The 26,576-nt window shown below is 41.9% G+C and overlaps 1 protein-coding gene across 2 annotated transcripts in view; it reads left to right on the top strand.

The window, feature by feature from the left end:
* The window catches only part of GRM1 (glutamate metabotropic receptor 1), a gene marked incomplete at both ends in the record, with an annotated part of 188,683 nt that extends 164,390 nt beyond the window's left edge, over positions 1-24,293 (top strand). Inside the window, one exon of one of the 2 annotated variants that reach the window (XM_082302657.1) lies at positions 23,462-24,293. In XM_082302657.1, the coding sequence (XP_082158783.1) occupies positions 23,462-24,293 (832 nt within the window). Of the gene's footprint in view, positions 1-12,824; positions 12,886-23,461 lie in introns of those variants that run through there. The other variant, XM_082302658.1, reaches the window with a different exon arrangement.
* Positions 24,294-26,576: the final 2,283 nt, after the last annotated feature.

Raw genomic sequence — 26,576 nt, 5'->3', positions numbered from 1 at the left:
TGTGGTACACACACAATTCAAATAGAGTTGAGCCACACAGCAAGGCTCACCTCTTCTATCATGCTTCTTGTGGGTTGCAGTAGCCTGGAAGGGATCACTGCTGCAGGAGTGACTGCAGGGAGAAAGTTCATTTTTTATCATTGGGTAATTAGCTCCAGGTTTGGCAGTGATGCTTATGTGCTCCCTCAGTCTCCACGTATAAATTATTTTAAATTTACGGTTGAGAACCCAGGTCTGGACACCATTTTATTGCAGTAAGTAAGGATTTATTTGTCAATATACACTGTGTAGCAAAATCTGAGTTAATAGGAAGCCAACTAGCAAGACTCAGTGAATGGCCAAGACTCCACATTAATGCATAGGCCACCTGCTTTCCCTTTGTAATTTTAGTATATTTACATCCAATTATTTTTCATCCAGCTGTCTGCCCTTAGAAATGAATAGCTGATTTAAAGTACTTCCAAACATGTAATTTATCTTTTTAACACATTTCGGCAGTCCATGTCTCTAAACTGCTGTCACAGTCATCCACTCTAAGCAGTGTCCAGGCAGTCACCTGGCCCATGGATCTCTAAAATTTGGTTTCTTTTATTCCAATAAAAATTTCCAGACAACCCAACATCCCCTAGTAACTTCTTCCTGCTTCTCTTTGTCCTTTCTCCCTCTGTTCTGGATCCCTACGTACAGTTTTTTAACTGGGAACCAGGGTTCTCAGTAACCTCTAGTACCATGTCTGTTCCCTTAGCATGGCTTAGGGAACTACCTGCCTTTTTGTGTTGCCAGTTATAAAATTATCTCCAGTTATTCTTAAGTTAGTGTTTCTCTTTGAACTGACTTGCTGAGTTGGCATTTCATCTTGAGCAAGCTGTACTGACAAGTCATGCTTTTCTGGACTCATTTCCCTTGGCCGCTCGCAGTCCACAAAGGCTTTTGGGCTCTTCGCCTCTTTTTCCAAGCCTCCCACAGACACACAGTGAGAGGAATCTTAGCACAAGTATGTCCAGGAGATTTTGTTTCACTGGTTTTCGTGGTGGTGGGAGGAGGCAAATGCACAGTGCAGCATGGCAAGACTTGGAGCTTCCAGAAACAGAGAGTAAATGTTCAGCCTGCTCAGTTGCAGTTGTTCAAATGTAGATCTGTTACAGCCTGTCACTTGATCCAACCTGACTGCCCTGTCATAGGAATAGGTGCTCAGGAGTACTCCATGTACTAATAACATAACTCCAGTAATGTTATTACTTTGTGGAGTCAATATTCTATCTTTAAACAGGGGTTATGGAGGCAAGAGGGAGGGAGAAAAGTTTGAACAAAAGATGTGAAAGCACTTTTGATGTAAAACAATGCCTTTTGTCCTGATCTCTGTAGGCTAAAGTAGGTGAAATTGAACCAAACCAATCCATCTCAACCTGGCACAGCCACACAGGGAATATTTCCCTCTGTCTGACTGAAATGCATCAAAACATCTGAAACAAGTCAATTTAGTGGAAAATGCAAGGAGGATTAAAAAAAACTGGTCACCATTGTACCTTCTCCTGTAAAAAAAATATATTAAATCCTGTGCTTCAGGACACAACACCAACGTAAGAAGTATTTTCTTTGGTCTAAAGTGTGTCATCTAGCCTGCAGCACACAAGAATTATCTTTAAATGCTTCTTATATAGATTAACATCTGGTGTAGTTTTACCTTCATACAGCAGTGCCAAACCAGTATAGAGATGATTGCTGAATCCAACAGGAAATGATAGACTACCTTGCTTTGCAATCTAGAAAACTGATGCAGTGGGTAAACTTCTCATGTCCTGCAGTAGTATTGCAGACACAATAAGAAAGACCTTCATTTTTACCATTACAGACCTTGGAAAATACCACATTCCAAGGTATTTTCAAGAACACCCTTACACCTGCTTCACCTGCACAGCCATCCTACTGAAGCTTACCCCGGGGGAAATGGCATATTATGAAAGACAATTTTGGAACAGCAGAAAGGATGTGAGCTTCTGCCAGTGGGAAAAATTATACAGATTGAAAAGAAAAAAAATTGGCAAAATTGTACAGGACAGATTCGGTTGTTTATTTAAACAATTTGTTGCTGTATATCTGATCTTTTCATTAACCTCCAATAAACTGCTGACACCCACACTCTGGTTTTGGGGCTGACTCTCTAGGGCAGTGGCACCGTGGGGCACAAGGTGGTGCGCTGGTCCATGGCTTTGAGGCTCCCAGATCCCCATCAGGGCATGAGGCTCCAAAACCACTGGATATTTGGTTCACCCTTACATCACACCCAGGGCATATCATGGAGGAGTCTGCTTCCTTCACAGGTTGATGCAGATATGGCACCTCTAGAAAGGCTCCTGGTGACAGAGCTGTCACAGGGAAGGCAGGTAGCACCCTGGTCTGGCCTGATTCATCTTCGTATTGCAGCCCTCCCTGACATTTACCCAGCTTCTGCATTCAGTGTAGTCTTTCACCCTTTTCTGAGATTGCAGTGCCTTTTTGGGAAAGCCTCTTGCATGCTCACAAAGGACAGCTGAAGGTGTTAATGCCAAACATCTCTCTCTCAGCAGCTGGTATGTTTGCTGGCTTTGCTGGGCTGTTTACTGGTCTTAAACCGTGAATGATTTTGCAGACACATAGCGCTGTGACGTTGCAGCTCTTACCCTGTTCTCTTGTGGATGTAATGTGAATTTCATGTAAGAAAATACAACAAACCCAGTCAAGCTGTTCAGTCCATGTCAGTATATTGATTTAAGTGAATATTTGAAACTCTCAGAAGACAGTTACGTGGTTCCAAAGAGACTCTTAGAACCAATGTTAAAGAACTGGGAAGAAACACAAAATAACAGGGGAGTGTGAAACTGAACAATCCAATGGTAATCTCTTCTAGCTCTGCTGCAGGGTTGTCTATTAAATTTGATCTATGTAATTATATCTAATATTGTCTTCCATAGCCTTGAATTTGCATTTGCTTGTGATGCACATATATTGTAGTTCTGGCCCATAGACCAAAATTTAAATACAGAATAGGAGATAAAAGATTTTCAGATATTACTTCCACACCTACATTTCTTCTCAATTAAATAACTACTAAAACCCATATTTATTTAAAAATCAGGCATGGCATATGCATATATCAAATGATATACCAAATTGTCTATCTGTGTGTATATGTGCAAAATAACCAGTCTGGTGATAGTGCATTTTTTCATCCTTCTAATGAGAAATAAGGGACATAGCTGCATAAGGCAACATAAGTTTTCCTTGCAAATTATACCAACTAAAGGGAGTCCCAGCTTATGCATAACTGATCACATGCCATTCCTAAGGCAAGATGAGGAGGAGTGGGGACAGATACACACCATGATTGGGATGTTTGTGATCAAGCACAAACCAAAAGGCCTGGCTCAGTCAGTTTAAGCTCAGTCCTCTGGGTTTGCTTCCATGGCCAAACAGAGGCTGCCTGAGATTACATTTGGGAGAAATAACTTAGAAAAGCTATGAGGTTCTGCAGTGGCCTCTCAGTAAGAGTAGTGATTATAAACCACCCCCCTCCCAGGCAAAACCCAGGTTATATTGAGTAAGTTTACAGGATACATTGCCTGCACCCTGCCCTCCCATCCAGACTTCTGCTTCTTTATCACCAGTCAGAGCCACGTTTTATGTGCATGGTCCCTTTAGATGAGAGGGCTGTTGTGTAAGGTTTTGTGCAATTTCCTCTCTTTCTCAGAAGTTTCCAGTCCATGGCAGTTTTGCCATTTTCCTTTCATGGGCACTCACAACTTCGTTCTCCCAGGAGATTTTGACAGGATATAAATCTAAGGCATGGTCTCTGAGTCCAGCCTGGTTCTTGCCCAAGGACTGCTGGAGAACCTCACCTTACTACTCCTTTTCTTGTTTTGCAGCTCTCAGGATGCTGAATCAAAAAATGCTTTTCTGCTTGGGGGCACTGCTGTAGCTTTGTTAATGACTCTCAGTACTTAAGCACAATGACAAATAGATACACAGTCACATTAGAGGGGAGCTTTACAGTTATGTACCATAACCTCTGCTTCCTGACTGAGGGGAAGCAAAGGCAGCACTACAGAAATCCTGGGGAAAGCTAGTATCTTTCTTGGCATAAACCACAGGAATGAGGACACCACTTGTAATTTAATTTCTTGCTTGACTGGATCACTTATTACATTTCCTTGTATTTTAGTATTTATATACATTATTCACATCCAGTTAGGATGCTGCAAAAGTGCACCAACCCAATAGTGAGTGATACAAACAACTGCGTTCACATGTAGGGATAAGCAAGTGTTGTTTATCTGCTTAGCACCATACTCTCACATTGGTTTGGTTACAATTGTCTCTGTGAGAAAAATAAGGAAGAAAACGTCACCTTTTAAGAGTGTCAGGTACATAAGTAGGTGTTGAAGGTGACTACATCCAGTTAAGCACCTAAACCCCTGGATGTTTCTGTACATTACATGTAGAAATCAGATTCCAACTCTCCAATAAGCATATTCTCAGGAAACAAAACAATCCCCAAACCTACGTTCTCTGTGTAGTGCTCTGAAATAGAAAATGGAAATGGAATAAAGAACTAAAATACAAGTCTTCTAGAGGTCACTAACATTTTTAAAGTCAAGAATGCAATTTACCTCCCTTCTATTCTCAAAGTGTGATGTTTCAGCCATGCCACTGTTGTTCACCTCACCTCAGCAGAAGCAAAGAGAGCTGTGACATTTCAAAAACATATGTTAATTCATGTACAAATATTTGCTAGAATAAACATGCAGGGTGTTCTTTCTGCAAGCATTTATTCTGCAGGGGTCTCTGAGCCACCTTTTGATTTCATACATCTTTGAGCTAATTTGGAGGTGAAAAAATTTGGGTATTGAAGGATATCATGTGGATCTCTAATATTCTTTATGGAAGATCAAGACTATAAAACAGCACAAGTAGTATTCACATCTGTATACAGTTAATACTGGCGTTTGTTTTTTCCCTCAAATGAAGACATCTGAAAAATACTTTTGATTCATACCAACAATTTAATGCAAAGTTACTAATGTGAAATGAAGAACTACTGCTTATTTATTCAATCCTTTTCCTTGCTTAGGGACACATAAGAGGCACATAAGAGCCTAAGAAGGGGACAAATCTCTTTCACTGATGTGAAAGGCATTTTGCATTCTGGCTTGTTCACAAGCTTATCCCTACTTGTGATGAGCACTCCCCTTTGCTCAGGGGTGCCTCACTGTCCCGGTTTGAGACAGGTTTGGAGGAACGTCCAAAATGGATGTCCTCTGATAAAAGGCAGGTTACAGCCACCCCTCCCCCACCAGGTTCGGGAAAAATTTTCCTCGGAGGGAAGTGAAAGGAAACAAACCTATTTATTTAACAAACACAATGCACTCAGGCACGGGGAAAGAATAATGCTAAATAATAAAACCTCTCGCTGAGGAGAGAACCTGGTAAATTTCAGAGTCCTTTCTTTGGGTATGGTCTCTCTCACTCTTCTCCGGAGCTGGGGTTGGGCGTGGGCCCCTCCGGGCCTCCCAGATGATGTTCTGGTTTTGCTGAACAGTCCAGAAGAGTAGAAGAAGAAACTGAAGTTCCAGGGAAAAGACAGTATGCCTCTGCTAGCAGGTTGTCTCTCTCCTGAGAAAAGGAGCCGAGGGCAGGCTAAAAGCAGGAAGGGCGCTTCCTCCCTCTTGCTGCCACAGCAGAACGCAGGGGAGTGTGTATCTGCGTCCTTGACCAAAAAACCGCTTTGAAAAGTTGGCCTGGCTTTTTTTTCTTTCTCTCGGACCCAGTTTTAAAAGCACAGGAAAGCACAGGATTAATGTCTTGGCACAGAGCAGGTGATAGGGGATGCACATCATTAAGTCACCCCAAGACACTCACAAAACAAAACACCACAAGACAAACTGCAGATGCTATGATCACATGCTGACAAAGCATCTGATTTTTAGCCAGACTCTGTAATTCACAAATGAATCCTACCCCCTGAGAGAGAAGATGGTCCATCTCTGCTAAGGGAATGTAGGTGGGTATGGTTCTCCACCCTCTTAGAAATTAAATCTGCAGAATCAAGACATGTTCATTTACAAATACCTGTATAAGGATATGATGGATATGGCAAAGCAGAGGCTAACTTCTGCTGCACTACTGAGTCCAAAATCTGGATGTAGTTTTTGCTAAATGTCCATCCCTCAGATGTGTGTAACAGAGCAATTTGCTTTCTTATATTTTTGTTCTTGGTTATTTAAGAGTTTGTAAGAGTAAGGAATTTAAAAATCTCTTTCTTGGCTTTCTACTTGAATTAGATTTTTTTTTTTCGTTAGTATAGTGTGATGCTTTTTGCACTTGTCTTCTGATTCTGTTTTTCATCTGTCCCAAACACACTGAAAACTATTCCCATCCGGAGCAGAGGTGTGACAACATTCCTCTCTGTTCTCCCTGTTCTTAGCTCTGTACCCCAAAGACTCTGAATGGGCAAATTTGTCATTGTCAGATCTTTTTTTAGGGTTTTCAGACCAAGGTGCATCTGTAGAACAGACTCCACACACAGAAGACATACACTGTCAAAGACTCACTAATAAACATGGCCAGCATGAGAAATTGGGTTCTCTGCTGTGCCAAAAGAACTCTAAGAAACCACTTTAAGCGTGGGTTGAAAGTATATTGTATCAATAAAACATCTGCCTCCACATTAAAGTTGTTAGAGACTATTTAATTTTGAAATAACAAGTCAACTAATTCTTCAGAGTGTATATGTGTTCTGGCATTCAGCCTCCCACACCTGACAAGCATAGGTTAAAAGTCATTATCACTGAAAACTGCAAACAATTGTGCAGGCTGAAAGTAATCACACAATTTGTTACTTTAAAACCCACTTGAAAACTAAAAACTCCAGGTTTTTTGTTAGCGCATTATAGACAATTTACCATTTCTAGTTTACTGCTTCAGTTTATCTCTTCTTAAGCTGTTTCCCCTTCTCTGCTCTCTGGGTTTGGGTTTTGTTTTGTTTTTTTTTTTTTTTGTGGTGTGCAAGATGTGGCTTTCTTCCACGCTATAAAATTAACCTTAAAAAGAGTAAAAAAGAAAAGAAAATGAATTACTGTCTTCTGGATTCCTTGAGCCAGATTTCAAGGTCAGATAAACACTAATGTCAGCACAAGACAAACTGTCCCTAATGTCCATGGTTTGGGGAACAGGGGTGAGAGTTGTCCCTTTCAGCAGAAAATTATTAGTTTAGCACAGCTGTGCTGCAGCACCACAGCCAGAGATGTCAAAGCTTATCATAAACTCTATCAAAACAAGGGCCCCTTGATCTGATTATAGCAACCCCTCACTAGTAGATTATATGTAGGTGTTTGCAATTTCAGTCTGACCAGCCCCAGAGAATCACAGGTTCAGTTTAAATAACCATCTACAAGCCACCTTCTCTTTAGTATATCTTCCTTCCCTTTACCCAACACTATTAACCTTTCCTCATTCTTGGTGTATTAAAGCCAAGAATGTTCACGCTTTCTTACTTAGAGTTCTTGTTGGTCTTCCCCTCTACTTGAATGATTTTTTTTTTTTTTTAAATGTTATTTTCTGGCCATTTCTTTTCCTGGCACAACCTAAATCTTCAGATAGTTCCATTCAGCCTATTTTGGCTGGCTTGCAAGCCTTGCATTCCCGGAGAAAAGATTGTCTGGAAATTGGGACTTATTCCACATTACTAATTTTTTGCATCTCAAACCCTCCAAACAAGTTAACTAACCAGATAGCCAACATACCCAGGAAACAACCAATCAAACCAAAAAAAGCAAATCCCGTAGTCTGTGGAACCCCACCCCCCCCACCCCCCCCCCTCCCCCGATGGATTATCTACCTTGAGCAGACTGACAAGGACTGATAGGGAGCTATGCCTGAAAGCGCAGCCACAGCAGCGCAGCCAGCCGCAGCAAGTGCCCAGAGAGCAGACGAGGCGTGGGGGTGGCATTAGCCCCGCTGAGCCGCGGCTCTTGTGCCCAGCTGGCAGGTTCACTCGTGGGCTCACGGGGGTGGAGCGCGGGATTGCGTGGGTGTGCAGTCGGAGCTTGGCTGCCTGGGCAGTACAGGCTCTGGGCGTCACAAAGTGTGGCCCCAGGCATCTCTGTGCTCCCCAGTCAGTGAGCAGTCCTTCCTCCTTTCCCATATCCTCTGAAACATAAGGCTATAAACATTTCTTAATCCTTAGTGTTACGTAAGTTATCTCAAAAATCTCTCCGGCCACCATCCCAGACAGCCAGGAGATTTTCCTGCAGCTACTTTGGGCTATCATAGCCTGTCAATCCACAAATGCTTTAAGCTGCCCTAAGCCAGAAGTGACACTCAAAGCCTTCCTTTACCCCATGCCATCACTTCGTGTACGCAGGGACAAGAATCTGCTGTGAACTCAAATTGGGAAACAAAAGGGGCTTTTTTCCCTTTCTTTTTCTGGCATAGTTGTGACCCAGATTAGTTGTCCCTGTCATTCCCTGCCAGATGATTGAATAATTCCACCAAGGGTTGTGCTGACACAGAGGGGAAGGTGGAGCAGCAGAAGGGAGCAACTGGGGAGTGCCAGAGCACTCCCCCAGCACACATCTGGCTCCTGCTGCCCTGGGGTGACCTGAAGTACACACAGCCTTTGCTCCATATTCACTCTCCAGCTCAGTGCAAGGTCTTTCTGGGCATCCTTCTGGGATTATGTTCTCTTTGGTGACCTTGACCCTTCTGTCCTCTTCAGCAGATGCTCACACCTCGACAGAAAGGGTGTACCATGAAATAACTCCTGCTTCTCAGTCCTCCGTGGGTGATAATTATCCAAATGCCTCATTCTGCTGGGCAAGGGTGAATAACCCTATAGACTCCTTTCTACTTGTACTGCTCTTTGCACCACGGCTCTTAATTTCTCTCCAAAACCTGTCACTGTGCTGTTGATTAGCATAATTAATTTAAAGCCCAGAGCAATTATTTCCAGACATCACTTAGACAGGAATTCAGTACTTGTGTTTTAAAAATTAATTTGTACCAAGAATCTGTCCATCTTCCCAACTTCATCTATTGGCTTAGAAATCTTCTATCAGGTCCTAGCTCATATGAAAGGCATTGAAAATTCAGCTCCCCATCCTACAGGAAAACGACATGCGCTTGCTTCTTTTTGTGTAGATATCTTTTGATGCAGCCATGACAACCATACATAAAACCTGACCTTTCAAGGACACAAACATCTGAAGAGGGACATGCTTCTTCCTAGGAAGATGCTAGAACTGGAGAGGCAAGAGGATTTGGGGTGAGAGTTGAGTTGAACACTTTACTGGTCTGGCTCTGCACATGAGGGGTGCTTACCTTCCCAGTCACCTTGCAGACTGCTAGAGCACTGAGGAGGTGAAAAGCAGGCCAGAAAGTTTGTGGTGTTGCTGAGCTATTCCTTGGGAGTGCAGAGGCAGCCAGTCTGAGTGTTGGAGCAGGAACTGCTCTTGAATGTGAGGCAGTGTGCCAAGGGCACATGGTACAAGACTTCTGCTTTCCTGTATTAAATAAGTTCTTTAAAATGAGGAGCTGATTCAGGGCTATCACTTAACTTTCCTTGAATATCCTCCCCATTTTACTTTATTCCTAATGTTATTGATGGTCAGTTGTTTCAAATGAGATTGTACAAATTCTGGCGATGTGCTATTCTGTACTTTTTTCACATGGGGAATGTGAAAGATTTTTTTACAGCTTGGACTACACCTAGTGAGGAGGATCTCTGACCATGACTTCAAATGATAAGTAGCACAGTGTACTGCACATCAGTTTTCTTGGGCACCAGACAGATTCATTCAGTATGCATCTGTTTGGGGAGTCTGATTGAGCAGAGAGAATAATTCCAGAGCAGAAGGTGAACGTTTCTAGTTTCACAGCTGTTCAGATATAAAACATTGCAGATAGCAATTTACACTTCCTATAATCCTGATGCAGCTGTTTGCCTCATGGGATGATTCATTTACACTTAAGAGAAAAAATGGTAGCAAGAGTGACACTTCCCTTGTATCCTCATACTCCTCACCGCAAATTTCAACAGGCTTGTTACCTACCCTGTTCTGAATGACTAGCCAGAAGCATTTTTCTGCTTCAAAGAACATAAAGTAAAGCAATTAATCCACTTCTTTCAGGAACCCTCTGCACTGCCTCCCTGCTTCCTCTGCCAGACTCCCTGTTATTGCACCCAGGGGTTCGTTATAAAGCAACTCAGACACTTTCATGATGGCATGCCAGCTCCTTGTTCAAATGCACAGAAGATCCATCGTGCCTCTGGGCTCAGGATACAAATAACCACTCAGCAGGAATTACCCTTGAGAAGACTGCCCCCAAAATGACTCATTAATCCTCATATTGTAAAGATGGGCAGAGTATCTAATGTTTTATAACCAGAGAAATGTATGTGAAGTGCCATTACTGCCTGCAAGGCTGGGAGAAAGAAGTGGGGATACACTGTCATCATTAAAAATAAAAGAAAAAAAAGAAGGGTATAGAGATCTGGACATTAATTCTGAATCACAGCTCTGCAGTATTAGCACACACTACTAGGAAGATAAAAGAAAGCCTGCAAGGATACTTAATATTCAATGCAAAAGTGTTTATTATTATTTATGCAGTTAACATTGATTTCATAATTTCAAAATTGGAAAATAATTCAGTGAAATACAGTCAACACATGCACTACATTTCCTGTAACTATAAATCTAGATTTCACTATAAATTCAAATTCTACTGAAGCATGAACCTTGAGATTTAGGTGATTTCTGTAGAGTACAAGCTGTGCATTGCCATGTGGGGATCACCCTTGACCTTGACCAAAAGGTGGACAACTGCTGTGATGGAGCTTAGCATCACTTTAACAACAACAACCTCCTCCAGAACAGAAACCTGGCCAAGCATTTGGGGGTTGCATATGCTATTAGATTAATATCTATTGGCTGAGGAGCACAACTGTGGTCACAGTAAGAGAGGAGTTTGCTGTATTTTGAACATGTTTTGAGGCCTTTTGAACTGCTTGAGGAAGCAGGCTTCTTTCTTTTTTTCTTTCACTTAGGAAGATTTCATAACAAGACCTACAAATGCTCAAAGCCTGGAGAGCAAAATGCTCTGAACTCACTACAGAGACATGTATGAATAAGAAGAAATACAGAGAGGGTGCTGCTAAGCAAGCCATAAGTGACAGCAAACTGCAGCAGCCGAGGAATGATGGCTGGCAAAGCCTGTTGACTCAGAAAGATCCAAGTTCCAAGCAGTGCTCTGAAAGAAAAGTCTTTCACTTTTTCCACAGTCCCTAAGCAGGGCTGTCTGTGGCTGTGTGCCCTCAGTTGAGTGTACAGCACTACGTGTGTGAAATACATTTAGCTCTGGATTTTTATCTCATATAATCAACGGCATATTGCTACTTGTTTTGTAAAATTAGCTCCTGTGACTGAACAAAAAGTACAGGAAGTAGAAAGCTCTTATTCTCTCAATTGATTAAGAAAACTGGAAGACTGTAGAAATGTTGAATATTCTGTCTAATCAGAAGCCTAATAATCCCTGTAATTTTAATAGGGTGGAGGAGAGAGCATGGTAGCTTAGTTCCTAGTCATGATCACTTTTAAATTTTCAAATCTCAGCAATCTCATTACACCTGGTAAGGAATTTAATTTTTCTAGAGGCTTCAAGGTGATCAGGTTGGCAAAATTGCTTAGCAGAATGTCTTATTTGTGTTTTATTCATAATAGTTCAGAAGTCGTCTCAAGGCATTTACCGCTCCAAAATGGGTATGCATGTTTTCCATGTATGTCATGCTTTAGTATGTGGTGAGAGGAATGGCTTGTTTGGCTCATGTACTGAGTATGTAGTACATGCACACACCATCCATGAATCTGTTGTTTTGAGGTACACAGAAGTCTGGCAAGCATGCACTATGACTGTTCGATGGGGGAAAATGCTGAATTTTGATTTGCATTTTATTTGCAATACAATGATGATTTTTTTTTTTTTTTTGCAGAAATTCAGTGATACATTTCATGTCCAAAAATACCTGAGATTTTTGTCAAAGCACGCGTGTGTGTGTATATTATTTTTATAGATAATAGGGAAGACAAATGAGAATTTGCATCTGCTTGATAGGGCAAGGAAGAAAAGATAGGAAATCATCCTATGTTAATGACCCAAACTGCAATTTGCAATTCCGTACTGAATTACCATTGCAGATAGAGCGCTTAAGAGACTATTCATTTTGTGTCTATCTCAATAAGCCCAATGCTTCCCTTAAAAGAAAAGAAGCACAATAGTGAAATCACATATAATGAAAGATGGTGACTATTCAGCCAGAGCTCCAAAAGTAAAAGAAACATTTAGAAAAACAGATTAGGGGAAGAGAGACAAAGGAAAAAGCAGAAGCTGAGTATATATTAAAAACTCCACCAGCAAAAACTTTTGGTGATGCTTTTGTAAATAAGATATGAAAGGCAGATGCTCCTTTTTTCATCATTTCATCCTGTGTTGAGAATACCAGGGGCCAAGTTCCTCTGACAGCTAGATGCACAGCAGCCCTTGCCATCTGGTATGTAAAGTGCATCAAGGCTCAGCACAGGAAGCAGAATGAACATCATGAAAACCTATTTTAAACAGTATTGTGCTAGAGCCAAAGAGAAATCTATGTGGAAGTTAAGGTGACAAGAGGAGAAAAGATGGGAAAGCCCACAGACATAGGTCAGGGACAGGCACCTATTGAGTGGTATAGCCACCATGTGTGCACATGTGTATAACCACTCACTGGGTGTCTTTTTCTTTTCAATCTTCAGGAAGAGGCAGCCAGAGTTCTCGCCCACCAGCCAGTGTCCGTCGGCACACGTGCAGCTTTGAAAAATCCCTGCAGTGAATGTGTAAGAGAAGCTGCATGACAAAGAGTGGTTTTACCCCTTGCTTTCTCTTTCTCATTGGTTTATCATGTCTAATGATGGGACAAATGTGATGCATGCCATTAAAGATGGGAAATTTGCTTATGTCCCCTTGTTTCACACAATACTTTAAACATTGTCCAGATGTGATGAAGAGGACACTGAATAATTTTTTTGCAGCTTTTACTTTTTTATTTCTAAATGTCTACAACTTTGCAAATATGTCCTCTTTTTGGTACTAATTTTACCTTCTTTTTCCATTCAGCCAACATTTTTTCTCTTTTTTATAGTTTTTCATAAAGATGACATTTTCCTGTGTGCTTTACACGGCGAGACACCTTTGCTGTGCACAGCTCTTGCTACCTGTGTTTGTTAGCGAACTGCGGCTGCAGACCCAGTAGAGGGAACACAGAAAACACTTGTTTGGTGGGATTTACAGAAAACAGGGAAATCACAAGAAGGCACGTGTAAATAAAACCAGCAGGATTTGGCGTAGGAACAAACAGCATCTCAATAGCAGTGAATTATTTTTCTGTTATAATTTCTGAAAGACATTCAGATTCTGCATAATTCTGCATTCAGCAAACAATAGCGAAGTTCAGCTATTCAGATGCAAGAAGTGCAAATACTGCCCTCTCTGAGCAAACACAAACACGGTGGAGAAAACAAGCAAGCTGTTGCAAAACCAGAAAGGCTTCACCTCCTTTCTTCCAGATCCAGATCATTTCCATCTGATAAGCAGCAGATGTGAAACAGTCCCATTCCCTGCCGGAGGGAAGATTGTAGAGTGACTCAGTGGGAAGATGCTTGTGGTCCACTGACACAGCATTTTGAGCAGTGCTGCTTGCTGCAACCAGAGATGCTGTTGCACTGCTCTGAGCAGTGCAAAGCATTCTAGCTCTGTGTATGACTCTGAGAGTCTATGCAATTTGTGGGCATGTAGCAATTATGTTAATTCAATCCAGCCTGCCCCTCTTATTTGCAGATCAGAAGAAATCCCCAAAATGCATCATATATGCATTTGGAGCAGTAGCAATGGCTTTACAGGGCTTGTGCAGCAACCAGATTTGGCACCCTGAAAGGCAAACTGTGCACAGGCAGTGTAAGGAGCAGAGCAAACATATTGTTACTATCTTCTAATCAGAACAATATGCCCCTCTTTTCTGAACTGGAACAAGTGCTGCAGATTCTCAGGGTACAGATCACCGATTGTCTGTCTGGAAATTCAAATGGGAGTCTAACACAGGCATACTATTAGGAGGCAAAAGCAAATGCAACAATGGATTCTATTAAAAAAAGCATGGGCACAGGCTGTGAAACTCCTGACCACAGGGAAGGCTGAAGCTCCTGCTTTTTGCATGACAATGCTTGGGATTTTTTTTTCAATTTGGAAAAAAAAGAATCCTTATCCACATGAGCTCCTGAGAAACACTTCTGGTGGGGCTCCAACCTGTCAGCGGGTCTCCAAATGCTTGTGGCAGCTGCCCAGATAAGAAAGGCTTTAAGAAACAGTGGAGTTTTTCAGACCTGCTGAGCATGAAGCTTGCTATTTTGGCTTCTCTGCCCATCCCTTCCCCTCAGGCTTCCGTCTCCCTCCAGCCAGGGCTGATGTGTTCAGAGGCCTGGCAGTGTTGCACTGTGGCCCAGGGAAGGGCATGTCCTCCATCAGCAGCTGACTGCCTGAGCTCCCTGTGGCCACAAAGCCTAGTCTGAGCAGTAGATAAGTGTCTATCATATCATCAGCTGTCCATCAGCACCACCTTGTCTCAAGCCTCAGTCTCACTCACCAGAACTGCAGCAGTTTGCAAGTCCAGATTTTCCTTAGGAGGCCCTGCTTCACCACCCCAACATGCTAGAAATCACCATGCATGCTATGGTTTCCCTCAGCTCCCAGTTACAAGCAAGTAGATGTAGAGTCTTGAAACTGTCTTGTGTTTTGATGCATATAATACTTAGCAGCGTGTTTTTCACTAATGTTCGTCTCCATTTTCTGTATAATCCTGGAGATGGTTAGAAATGCAGAATCATCAAAATATAGAATCATAAAATTTTATTATCATGTAAAAAAACCCCCAGAAGCATAAGCTCTGAGTTTCAGGGCTCTTTTCTTCTGAAGCTGCACATTTGTTACCATGGAAACTTTTGGATACACCCAAAAAACCCACAGGCTTTATAGGCTGCTCTGTGTGCTGCAGCATATTAGGGAGAGCCATACACTACAGACAAGAGGCCTCATGACCAAACTTCCTGTTGAAACTTGGTTAAGTTTGCCACAGGGTGGAGCACTCAAAATGTTGGCATGCTAAGGCAAGTCTGATGGCTCTTTAAGCCCTGTTTAAACCACTGGGAGTTTATTTTATTCTCAAGCATACCAGAGAATCTGACAAGTTATAGTGGGAGAAGGACCTCATTGACTGCTACCCCTGCAAGGGTTCCACACTTTTTGGCAGAAAATATCCAGGGCAACAGGCTTTTCTGTTCATTAGGAATTTATTCCTGCTCTGATACAGCTACTGACTAGGAAATATTCTGGGTGTGCAGTATAACTTGGCCCTTTCGTAGCTTCATTTAGGGGTCTCAGTTGGGCATCTCTATGCCATGTGAAATACCTTTTAGTCTTGGTGCTAATGCCTTTGAGATGCTTGAAAAAAAACTGAATATATTTGGATATTTTAGTTTTATCTCATGCTCTCTATTCTATGTCCCCAGTGCTTTTTATTGCTGCTCGCTATACAGCTTTCAGTTTGTCAATATATTTTTTGGCAAAAAACATGGTGGCCCAAATAATTTTTCATCAGAACCACACAGGATTACAGAAAGCAAGGAAAAACCTCCAACTGTCTTAATTACTACCAAACTGCATTCATAGGAAAGACCTACTTGCACCATGGTGTGGTGCTTTTGAGTGGGGAACACAGAACTCATGGGCAATTTTTGTGGTTTTATTATATTCAAAGTTCATTAATGAGTGTTTCTTATTCAACAGCAACTCCATGGCATTTCTTTTGATGTAATGGTTTTTGAAGGTTGTTGATCTTCACAGCCTCCCAATCCTACAGACTATTTTGCCTTAGTTGCAACCACCTCCATTTTTTTGTACATGAATTTAATTCTAGCATTTTCTTCCTATGTTCCTAAGCTTTCCAGGTTCCTTTGCTCAAAACATTGTACTTTGTACTTTGCTCAAAACCTTGTACTTTTCAGTTTTCAGGTTCTATCAACTGTGCTCCCTTCTGAGCCTGTCAGAATAAATGCTTCAGGTCAGGCATTGGCACTGGCTGCACTGTCATATACGTTTATCTGAATGTGTAGCATGAGATACACCTTCAGATAACACAAATGTGCCTCTGCATTGATAACAGAGAGTCTTTGATGATTTACACCACGCTTTTCCCATGCATTATCTTTATTGTCCTTAAAATAATTACAAAAGTGATTCAGTAGGATGAAGTCATTCTGAATATTTGGTGGAGTTTACTTATTAATAAGAACAAAATAAACAGATTCAAAAGCTTAAGAGCACTTTTTAATTTCACTTTGATTTGCAGGTTTCTCATCTTCATTTCTTGAACACTGGATGAATTTTATTGCTGTTTCTGACAAATTGTTTCTTATCCTGAACTTCGCATTATTTGATTGTTTTCTCAAAGCAACACTTTCATAGTTATTTGATAACTTTTTCAAAATACCTAATGAACACACAGGTGAACCAAATCTTTTCACTAATAATTAGATGACTGAAATGTGACTCAACTTCTGTATTTCAGAGACTACAGATTTCTGGTAGTAATTATAATTAGTGGTCAGACCTTCATACACATTATCAGTGTAATATCCTGCCACCTCTGTTGAGCTAGGTAGGTTAGATCTGCGGTACATGCTGAAGCTGTGGGACTTCAACGACACTGAAGCAATGCACCAACCATTTCTCTCACCACCCCCTAGTGGCCCCAAATTCACAGCCGTATAAAAGCACTTATCTACATAAAAGTGTATGTAGAATAAATCTACTGATTTGGGGATATTTGGCTATATCTGAGCTGTTGGATTTGGAAATAATTCCCTGCCCCTACAGCCAGGTATGAGCCTAGCAGCAACCCTGTTCCATGGTTGCACAAACGTAAAGTGAGTGACCCCAGTCGTGGTTCCAGCTTTCCCCATCTGGGTGACCACAGCAGAGACGTGAGGGGGGTTGCCAACCTCTGATCCTGCCCAAGGGTCTGACCCCAACCTGGAGACCCTGTGGATGGAAACCAGGATCTCATCACTAGGGTACTCAGTCTAGACATAGCTACTGCATCCACATTACAGACTGTACAATAGTAAGATTTCAATTTAAAAAAAGAGAAAAATACCCCAATTATCAATAGAGTCAATATACATTAGAAAGCTTATGTGTAAGTCAGATAGATACTTAACTTCTGCATTAGAGTAACTTATGAAGGAAATGAGTATGTTACATTTATTTAACATAAACCAGTGGCAAGACAGAGAGTTGGAAAGGCAGCTCTGGACTTGAGCTCACTCACAATACCCCTAAGTATTATCAGGTTTTGCCCTGGCAAGACAGTGTAATAGCATTATGTTTTCCTGTATTTTGTGTAAGCAGTTTTCATCATACATTTAAAGCAGTGCTCTAATTCACATAGAGTATTGCACCCAATGCCCAAGGCAATTTTGTCCAAAAAAAAAAAAAAAAAAGGGAGGGGAGCAACAAGGAAAAGTTAGTTAAGTAATTTAAATTTCCAGAAACACAAGTGGGAGGTTAAACTTTGCTCTAATTATACAGCACTAACAAAAGTATTGGAGCCATGCTGTGAGAACTGTTTCTTATCACCAAGATAGAGATTATAGTGTAAACAAACTAAGGCTGAAATTGGGTTGTGATTCTCTTTTTCATTTAGGTGATTATGTCAGGCAAAATTCCTCAGCATACACCAGATAGGGACTGCAGTTGATGATGGCTCCCTCACTCGTGAGAGAGTGCAGAGGAGTTTTACCAACCCAGGTTTAAGAGATGAGTCCCTAGAACCAGTGTTCAGAAGCTAGGCTTGCAGAAACATGCAGACCAGCATGGCTTGCTTTGCTAATGAGCATCAGGGCTGGCTGTTGAAGCTCTGAGAGGACAGGCTGCTCAGTGCAGGGAGATATCACTACCCTGGATTAAAATCTGCTCACTCCCTTAATCAAATTTCATGCCCCGGTGGCCTTACTGAAATGGAAACAATAATGGAAGAGACCTTGGGGATACCAGCAAAGCACCTGCAGTGTCCTGCAGTGCAGGTATTAGCCTTAAATTTTAGGCTTGTTAGCTTGGTCTCTGGGAACAGTGAAGCACAGTGGGACAGAGTTTTACTCAGGCTCATTACCACTTACGTGACTGCAGGGCTGGAGAAAGCTTGTAGTTGACTGACTGCCTCTCTTTGGGCAGGGCAGGAATTCCTCCACTGGCTTCCCTAGGATGGCATCCATCAGCAAATGCTGTGTGGGTATGAGAAAGGTTTTGTCCAACGCACAGCTGTTGAACAGGACATTTCCTTTTGCCCTGTGTCCCACTGCCTCCAAAGGCTGGTCACCTCTGTGTCAGTGCTCAGGGACAGCCCCACATGTGCTGTGCTCTGGAGCCAGCTGTTGGGTGGCTGTAAATGTGCCCTGCTCTTTGAAGGGAGGAGCAGCATTGGATTACTGGGCAGTACCTGACACTGACCTCCTCTGGTTGCTAGTAAGATAGTTCAAGGTTTGTTTCAGAGTTAATTTTTGCTGACAAAGTTGATAGGCCTCTCAGTTTGCATTTTATGTTCATTCCTAAGATATTATTGTCATAGAAGGGACTGCCAGGTTATCCCAGTGCTTTCTACTGGCTGTGGCATTTCAGTTACTGTAGTGACTACAAGGAGGTAGGTTGGGCCAAATCATTGGTCTGGCAACAAAAGACAGGTAACATTTATTATTTCTCCTATAACTTTTCATCTGGTTAATTGCCATTGTTGCTTTTAAAAAAACAGCCTTATACATTAAATCTGTACTCTGTGTCTTGTCTAACACCACCAAGCTGGCTCAAACGACTGTATCACTCATCTCAGCAAGCTTAAGATTCTCCCTCAGCTCATGGCCACTTGGAGAAGACCACCACTCTGGCATCCTAAAAGGATGAAACAGGGGATGAACTCTTAATAGATCAAGGAATGTCCCTTCCTGTTTTAAGAGGAAGGGCTCTTTCTCAAGCGCTTTGCCGGACTGCGTCTGAAGCCATTTTCCAATTTCTGGGTTCCTGGAGTTAACGTCATCAGAACACATATCAGTCTGCTTAACAATTTCATATGCTGTCAATTAGGGATTGTTACACATAAAATATTCAAGGCAAAAAAAAAAAAAAAGGCAAAGTTGCAAGCACACAGGACTCAAAGGTGATTTAATTCTCTGTGCTCTGGATCTCAGGTTAAAACTTCCCTGGTGAAAGGATCAGAGAGTTGCACAGACTAACTTACCTCAGACCAATGGGACAATAATTTTTCACTTCAGAAGCATTCAGCCCCTAAAATGTAAAGGAACCTTTTCTATCCAATGTCTAAAGTAAGGCATCTTCACACTCCTGCAATGTGAAGAGGAACCAACTGTTGTGGGGTACTCAGACTTGACACTGCTCCAAGGAAACCAGCAAGGTCAGATCCTGCAGGAACTGGCAAGAGCAGGCCTCTGTTCTTGGTCTGAAACTGGACTTGAGTCTGGGGAACTCCTGGTCACAAGGAGGAGCCAGATTCTGAGCATCTGGAGATACTTAACAATGAACAGTGAGCCATCTGACAGGTTACAGGCATGTCCTACTGGTGGGCAGGCATATTTTGAACCACAGTCTCAGAATTATGTGCATCAGTTCTTTTAAAGGTTTTCAGCAAGTAACTATTATGATCTGAAGTTGTTTTCCATTTTGTTTAGTGTCTATAATAAACAGCTGAAAGTGCCTCAAAATGACTGCCCCAGAGTCATGCAGAGAGTATGTTATAAAGATCAATGCATGAATTAAAAGCAAAATTTTGAATTACCAAAAATAGCAACAGCTCTGCTCATGAAACTAATAAAAACTCACACAAAAAATATACTTCTATTTTCCCCAAAATACAAAGCCCATAGATAAAGCTGTGGTGAAAGTTGAGAAAAAACATCTAAATTCAATGTATGCTCTTGCTTATAAGCAAAAGCAAACCCATCCTATGTGCTGATAGGATATCCAGGAATCTGTCTGAACATGCAGACTAGATGGGAGGATTTGAAGAAATAGTACTTGGAGTGTTACACTGGGTATGCTCAAGTACAAACCTTAAGATCCCTTGAGACTCCAAGAAGTTCACTTCTATGCAGAAATTGTGAAGACTAAATCCTATTAGAAATTAACAGGAGAAAGGACAGAGATAGGAAAGACAAATAAATACCTGGTGGACATGAACTGGATAATCATCCTATTGATAAAATGAAGAAACCACCACTTGGTGCCATCTCATTGCTGTGCAATTGAACATCAGGTTTTCAATACCCCAACTGTGATCCAGCTTGGTGCCCTCTCTTGCCTTTGTGTGGAAAACCATCCCTTCTCCCATTATGCCAGGCAGATTATTTTGATCTTGACCTTCTCCAAGGGATGCTTCCTTCAAAAGAAGGGATGACAATCACTTAGTGAATGGTGACCACATAGTCAGGATTGTCATCGTTGCTTTGCACAAGTGAGACAACTCCTTCTCTCACTGAGATTCAGTTTAGGTCTGAGCTTTTGGAGACCCCTCTTTGCTTTTTGTCTAAATGTCAAATAATGATATTCAAGATGGCTGCTCTTCATTCCAGCATAACAAGTGCTTTTCTTGCATGTTAATTATGAATTCTTCCTGAATGTGTCAATCTCGGTGTGACTCCCTGCCAGCCATCCAGCAAGATAGAGCCCAGGTATTTCTGTGGCTGTCTTGAGACTCCATCTCAAAATGTGACTCATTAACAGGCTAGCAGTGCTTGGACATAGCAAACAGAGCAAGTAGAGGCAAAGAGCTGAAACAATAGTCTGAGGTGAATAATCAGTGGATATCATCAAATGGATCCCACAGAGAGCCACTGCAGCCCTAAAACTCTTGGTCATGAGGCCGTTGGAGCCATGAGCATTAAGGTCTGGCAAGCAAGAGGCAAGGTCTGTCAGCAGCAGCAGCTCTCCCTGAAGAGTAAGTTGATACCAGACATATCCTGATGAAATGGTTTGCTCATATTTGGATATTGCAGTCCTAGCACAGCTTAAGCATGGCCATTGACTTGGGACTATGGAGAGTGCTACAGAAGAAAGAAGTGAGAGGAGCAGAATTTGCGAGTGAGGGAGAGGGAAATGAACTAAAGAGGAGCAAGACTTGAAGACAGAGGCAGTGAGTTCCTTAAAATAGCTGTGCTTGCCTTTGATGTAAAATACAAAATCTTGGAAATAAAATGAGATAGAGACTAAACAGATGGTGTGAGGAGGGAATCAAAAGTGAGACGATGCACCAGAACTAGATATGAAGAAACAAATGATGCAGAAGTGGACTTAGCATAAAAGGCAGCAGATAATCATCATATTTTTTTAGAAAAGCCCTTTGCAGTATTTATAAGCTATAGCATCAGCAAAATACAATATGAGAGCACTTGACTTATTTTTCTCTCTACAAGAAGAGACTTGTTTTGAAGTTAAAGTAGACCAAATGTGTTTCTGTGTGAAGAGTTTGCAGTTCTTGGCATGTTAAAACATTACTTCAAAAATCTTTCACACTCCAGAGTTATATTCATTTGCTTATCTCTATAGCACTTTAAAAAAAAAGCCATCCACAGTTCATTTTAACCAAAACAGGAATGCTTCTAAACCTTCATTCTTATCTTTTCATTGATCACTATAATGTAGAGGTTTGTTTCTTCAGCTGGGAACTTGGCTTTTTTATTCTCTAGGTTAAAACTCTAAATCCAAACAGCTCCAGGTCATACCAACTACCTGCTTTGGGGAGTTATGAATTTTTTAGATTGGCCCTTTCATGTGCCCCAGTTCCCACAGAGGTGGTGAGTCACAGGTCCAGCATTTGGAGTCTGGAGTTGGAGATGAGTTTCCCAGCTTGGATCCACCTAAATTCTTTTTTTTTTTTTCTCCAGGAGTACTTAACTGCTCAGCAGAAAAGTGACACATTGTCATGTACATTTCTTTTCTGTTTTGACAGATTTACAACACTATCTGTGTTGTACCAGTCTCTTCCAGCTATGAAAAAGTCAGTCAATATGGGTTTTTTTTATAAAATTCAAGTGGCAATTATTTACTCCTTTAAAAGGAGAACCATGAGAGTCTGAGCAAGGAAAGCGAAATGCTTAGAAAAATACTGCAATACTGTAAGGGAAGGGATCTCCCCTGGTGTGTGCAGTAGCAGGAGGTGAGGCTGCTGTGCCAGCCTCCTACTCACTTTGTCTCCCATCTGCACCGCAATCACACGGTCTGAAATTTTAACTCTTTGTTTGCCTCTGGTCCCTGAGGGATGAAACCCTGAGACAAGGCTGCTTCGAATAAATCATCTCAGAATTTCTCTCCGTCTCTGGTTTCCACCCAGGTGATGTATTTTATGATTTGTGAACTGTCTGTACTGCCTGACCTGCAATTAAACAGTTTCTTGGTCCTCTAAAGCACTGCTCAGCTCCCTGTCCCACCAGCTGCTAACAAGATGCCACTCAGCTTTGAGTGCTGCTCCTTTCAAGGGTACAGGGAAATGCAAAAACCTACAGTTCCTCAGTGTCAGACCTGACCCTCAGATCCTCACTCAGCCAAACTGCCCAGCGTTTCGATGGGACCTAGGTCGTACGAGGAGTCAGAATGTTTGACTCACCATGGTCATGCTGCTGCTTGTTCCTCCTCCCACACAAACCAGCTGTTTTCGTCCCAGCATTTTTGCCTGGTTCGTAAATAACAGTCACCCGGGAAGAAGTGCATTTGCCTCCTACCTCATAGAAGCCCTGGGAGCCCTTCATTTCTCTGATAGCTAGTCTGTTTCTAAGTGCAAAAAGGGGGAGAGGGAATAAGAGGGAAAGGAGGGGTTAGCAACAATTTCTCTCTCTACCCAGTTTGCCAAAGGCTATGACTGTGGGTTGTTTTTCTTCCAACAGCTTGAAAATATTTCCTATAAGCTGCAAATCAGGCTTAATTAAAGCTTTCCTGTGACTTTTTTCCTGGTTTTTTTCTTCCCCCTGCAAAATGGTGAGCAAACCTAGATACCAAATGACAGCTCAAGTCCTCAAACCACAGATGGCTCTCCCGGAGCCCTTCCCGCAGGCTAGCCTTTTCAGGTTGGCTGTAGGATGGATAACCAACAGGAAGTAATCAGTTTTGGATGAAAATCACAGTGTTGTTTTCTCATGTAGTATTTCTGGGAGGACATGAAAAACTGGAGGGGGGAGGCTTACTGATGAGGCAAAGCAATCAGTATTTTTGTAGGCTTGTTTGTTATACTGCCTGTGTCTTTGTAATGTAAATGCAAATAAACCCATCTTTATTTTATTCATAGTTCTAATGGAAAGTCTGTGTCATGGTCTGAACCAGGTGGAAGACAAGATCCAAAGGGGGAACATACGTGGCACAGACTCTCAGTGCATGTGAAGAACCAGGAGACAGGGTGCAATCAGACAGCGGTGATCAAACCCCTCACTAAAGACTACCACGGCCAAAGTCTGACTTTTACCGACATCAGCAGTAAGACTCTGTACAATGTGGTGGAGGAAGAAGATAGAGAGCCCGTTCGCCTCAACCAGTCCAGCAGCCCTTCCATGGTGGTGCACAGGCGGGTCGCAATGACCCCCCCACTGCAGGCCACAGCAGAGGAAACCCAACTCTTCTTGCCTGAGCAGTCCCCCAAGACCCTGCCCCTGCAGCCACAGTCTCTCATGGACCAGCTGCAAGGAGTGGTCAACAAATTTGCTCCCAGCATCCCTGACTTCAACGCTGCCCTCCCCCCTCCTGGCTCAGGGAATGGTGTGCGGACCCCCTACCCGCCCCCGCCACCGCAGCAGCCGGCCCTGCAGCCTTTCCAGGTGGCTGCCTTCAATGAGGAGCCCCTGTCTCCCCCGGCTGAGGAAGCAGAGAGCGAGAAGGTGAAGCTCATTCAGGGATATGTGTATGAAAAGAACACAGAGGAGGAGGACGAGGAGCCGGCAACCAGCAAAATGACTCTAGAAGACTCTCCGGCACTGACGCCCCCGTCCCCTTTCCGGGATTCAGTGGCTTCAGGCAGCTCCGTGCCCAGCTCCCCTGTGTCGGAGTCAGTGCTCTGCACACCCCCAGATGTGACCTATGCCTCTGTCATCCTGAGGGATTATAAGCAAAGCTCGTCCACCCTGTAGATGCTGCAAGCGACAAAATGGGAAGGACTTTGGCAGCTGCCCACTGGGAGGACTTGCAGAGACAAGTCTCCCAGGGCTGTGGGGAGAGAGAGCAGAGAACAAAGTGACAAATGACAGGGCAAAAATTTCATCCTGCACTTAAATAACTAAAATGAAACAGAAAGAAAATAAAAAATCCATTCTGAGGGCTCAAGATTGTCTATCTGTTCAAAATAAAAATATTGTACTTTGGGAAAATGTTAGGAAACCATAACAAAAGCACAAACTAAAGGGACAACTTCTATAGCAAAAAAAAAAAGAATAAACGTGCAGGAAAAAAAAAATATAATCACACTTAGTCACACCCTCTCTTGGCAATGCTTGAAAAGGACTCTGGGAAGTGTGACCTGGAGAAGTCATTAGCACACCTCATGACTGCTGTCTGTCTGCTACGGGAGTAACACACCCAGGAGATGGAAGGGCAGAGTGTGGTGAAGGGGAACAAAGCTACTTGTATATGAGACATATATGCATAAATATTTTTTTCCTGGTTTCCACAGGTGGCAAAACTGTGGAATGTTGTTTAGGGGTGAGGAGATGAGATAATGTGAAAACACATGGCTCTTACTGACTCCTATCTGAATGACTTGTTCTTCATCCTGGGCTACTTTTTGGGGGATTTGGGCTTCTTTTAATGCTGATTGTGAACAGAGTGAGAAATATGATCAAGTTAAAACTCAAGAGGCTTCTGAAGAAAGCCTTGCTGTAGTACTTGTAATGAGATAAGGACTTAGAAAAACTGCCCTTTTGTATAAGGTTGCAAACCATGTGGCTAAACTGTTACACAACATTTCCTGTAGCAGAACAATATTTATTGACTATCTTTTCAAAAAACAACATATTTTGCCATGCCATTGAATCATTCCTTTGTGTTACTTTGGAATCAAATGCATTGAGAAACAGCTGTTTACCTAGAGCAACAACTGCTAATCTGGAAGAAAGGCAATTCCACACTGGGGGCTATGGAGCCCCCAGGCAAGAGAGTGAGCGTACGTTTGTGTATCTGTATGCGTGGGTACCGTATGTGTGAAGAGTAATGTCCAATAACTACCACTGGAAGATTGTCTTATATACTATGAATATTTTTATGTTTAAATCATGTTTTTATATGGCATTGTTACGAATATTCAATAGATCTTTGAAGGTTTGTATGCTGTGCTAACACATCCTTTTTTCATATACAAGCTGAGACAGTCGTTACCCTTAGAATAGGGTTTTGTTTTGTTTTGCAGATATTTTATGAAGTAGACATATGGTGTTAATAACCAGTGCATTGAGAACTTGCTATTTTACATGTTTTGAGCAAGTGTGGCTAACAAAAAAAAAAAAAAAAGACAAAACAAAAAGAAAAGGGTCTGTTTTAGAAATCTTGCAGGTGAGAGACAGGAAAAGTAATTCAGTCAGCTATTTCACTGCTTCAGATAATTTAAAATGAAATCACATCAGGACAGGAAATTTCATCAGTGCTTAATGTGTGCCTAAATTCCCAGGTTTTGCTATTGACAGTTCTTTTAAACACTTTATCATCTTTAGTTGCATGTTCTTTCCCTATGCTTTCACTTCTTGTATTTAATATACAATATAGCATCTTAAAGGTTGCTTCTAGGCGGTTGTAGTTCTGTCATTTATTCCTCCTCCTCCTCCTCTATCTTTCATGTGTTTCCTAGAGATGGGCCTAATCCAAAGCTCCCTAATGACTGGCATGGTCAAAGTCCAGGTCCAATTGCTGTGGCCTGAACTTAACTATAATGATCATTACCCTATTTATAAATGTGCTTATTATACATACACAGGTCAGGATTTTAGCTGCTATGATCTTTGGGCTGCTGAATTCAGCTGAGGATGAGGACCTGTCCCACAGTTCTACACTTCATTTAGAAAAATATTTTATAGGAATTTCTTCCTGTTAGTATAGTTACAAACCCTGATTTTAACCATGCTTCTTTTGAATATTCTATCAGAGTTTTTCTGAATTATCATAATTCTATTATTTTTCTTTCTTTTCACTTCAGTTTTAAGAAGTCCTGCTCGTTTATCAATCCTTCTCTGAAGATCCAAATCCCATAGTTTTTCCCTTAATTATGCAGCATTGGTATTGGAAGGTTTGGCTTATGCTCAAAACCAGATAGAGTCTTTTTTCCTCATTTTCTTTTCACAATCTTTGCTCCTTTCAATATTACTCGTGGCCAATGCTATCATCATGCTGATGTGCAAAGCATGAAACAACTTTGCCCAAAGACACAT

The sequence above is a fragment of the Coloeus monedula genome, assembly GCF_965178545.1.
Source record: "Coloeus monedula genome assembly, chromosome: 2".
In the NCBI taxonomy this organism is placed as follows: domain Eukaryota; kingdom Metazoa; phylum Chordata; class Aves; order Passeriformes; family Corvidae; genus Coloeus; species Coloeus monedula.
Note: the sequence above shows the minus strand (reverse complement) of the source record. Positions and strands in the feature narration are given on the sequence as shown.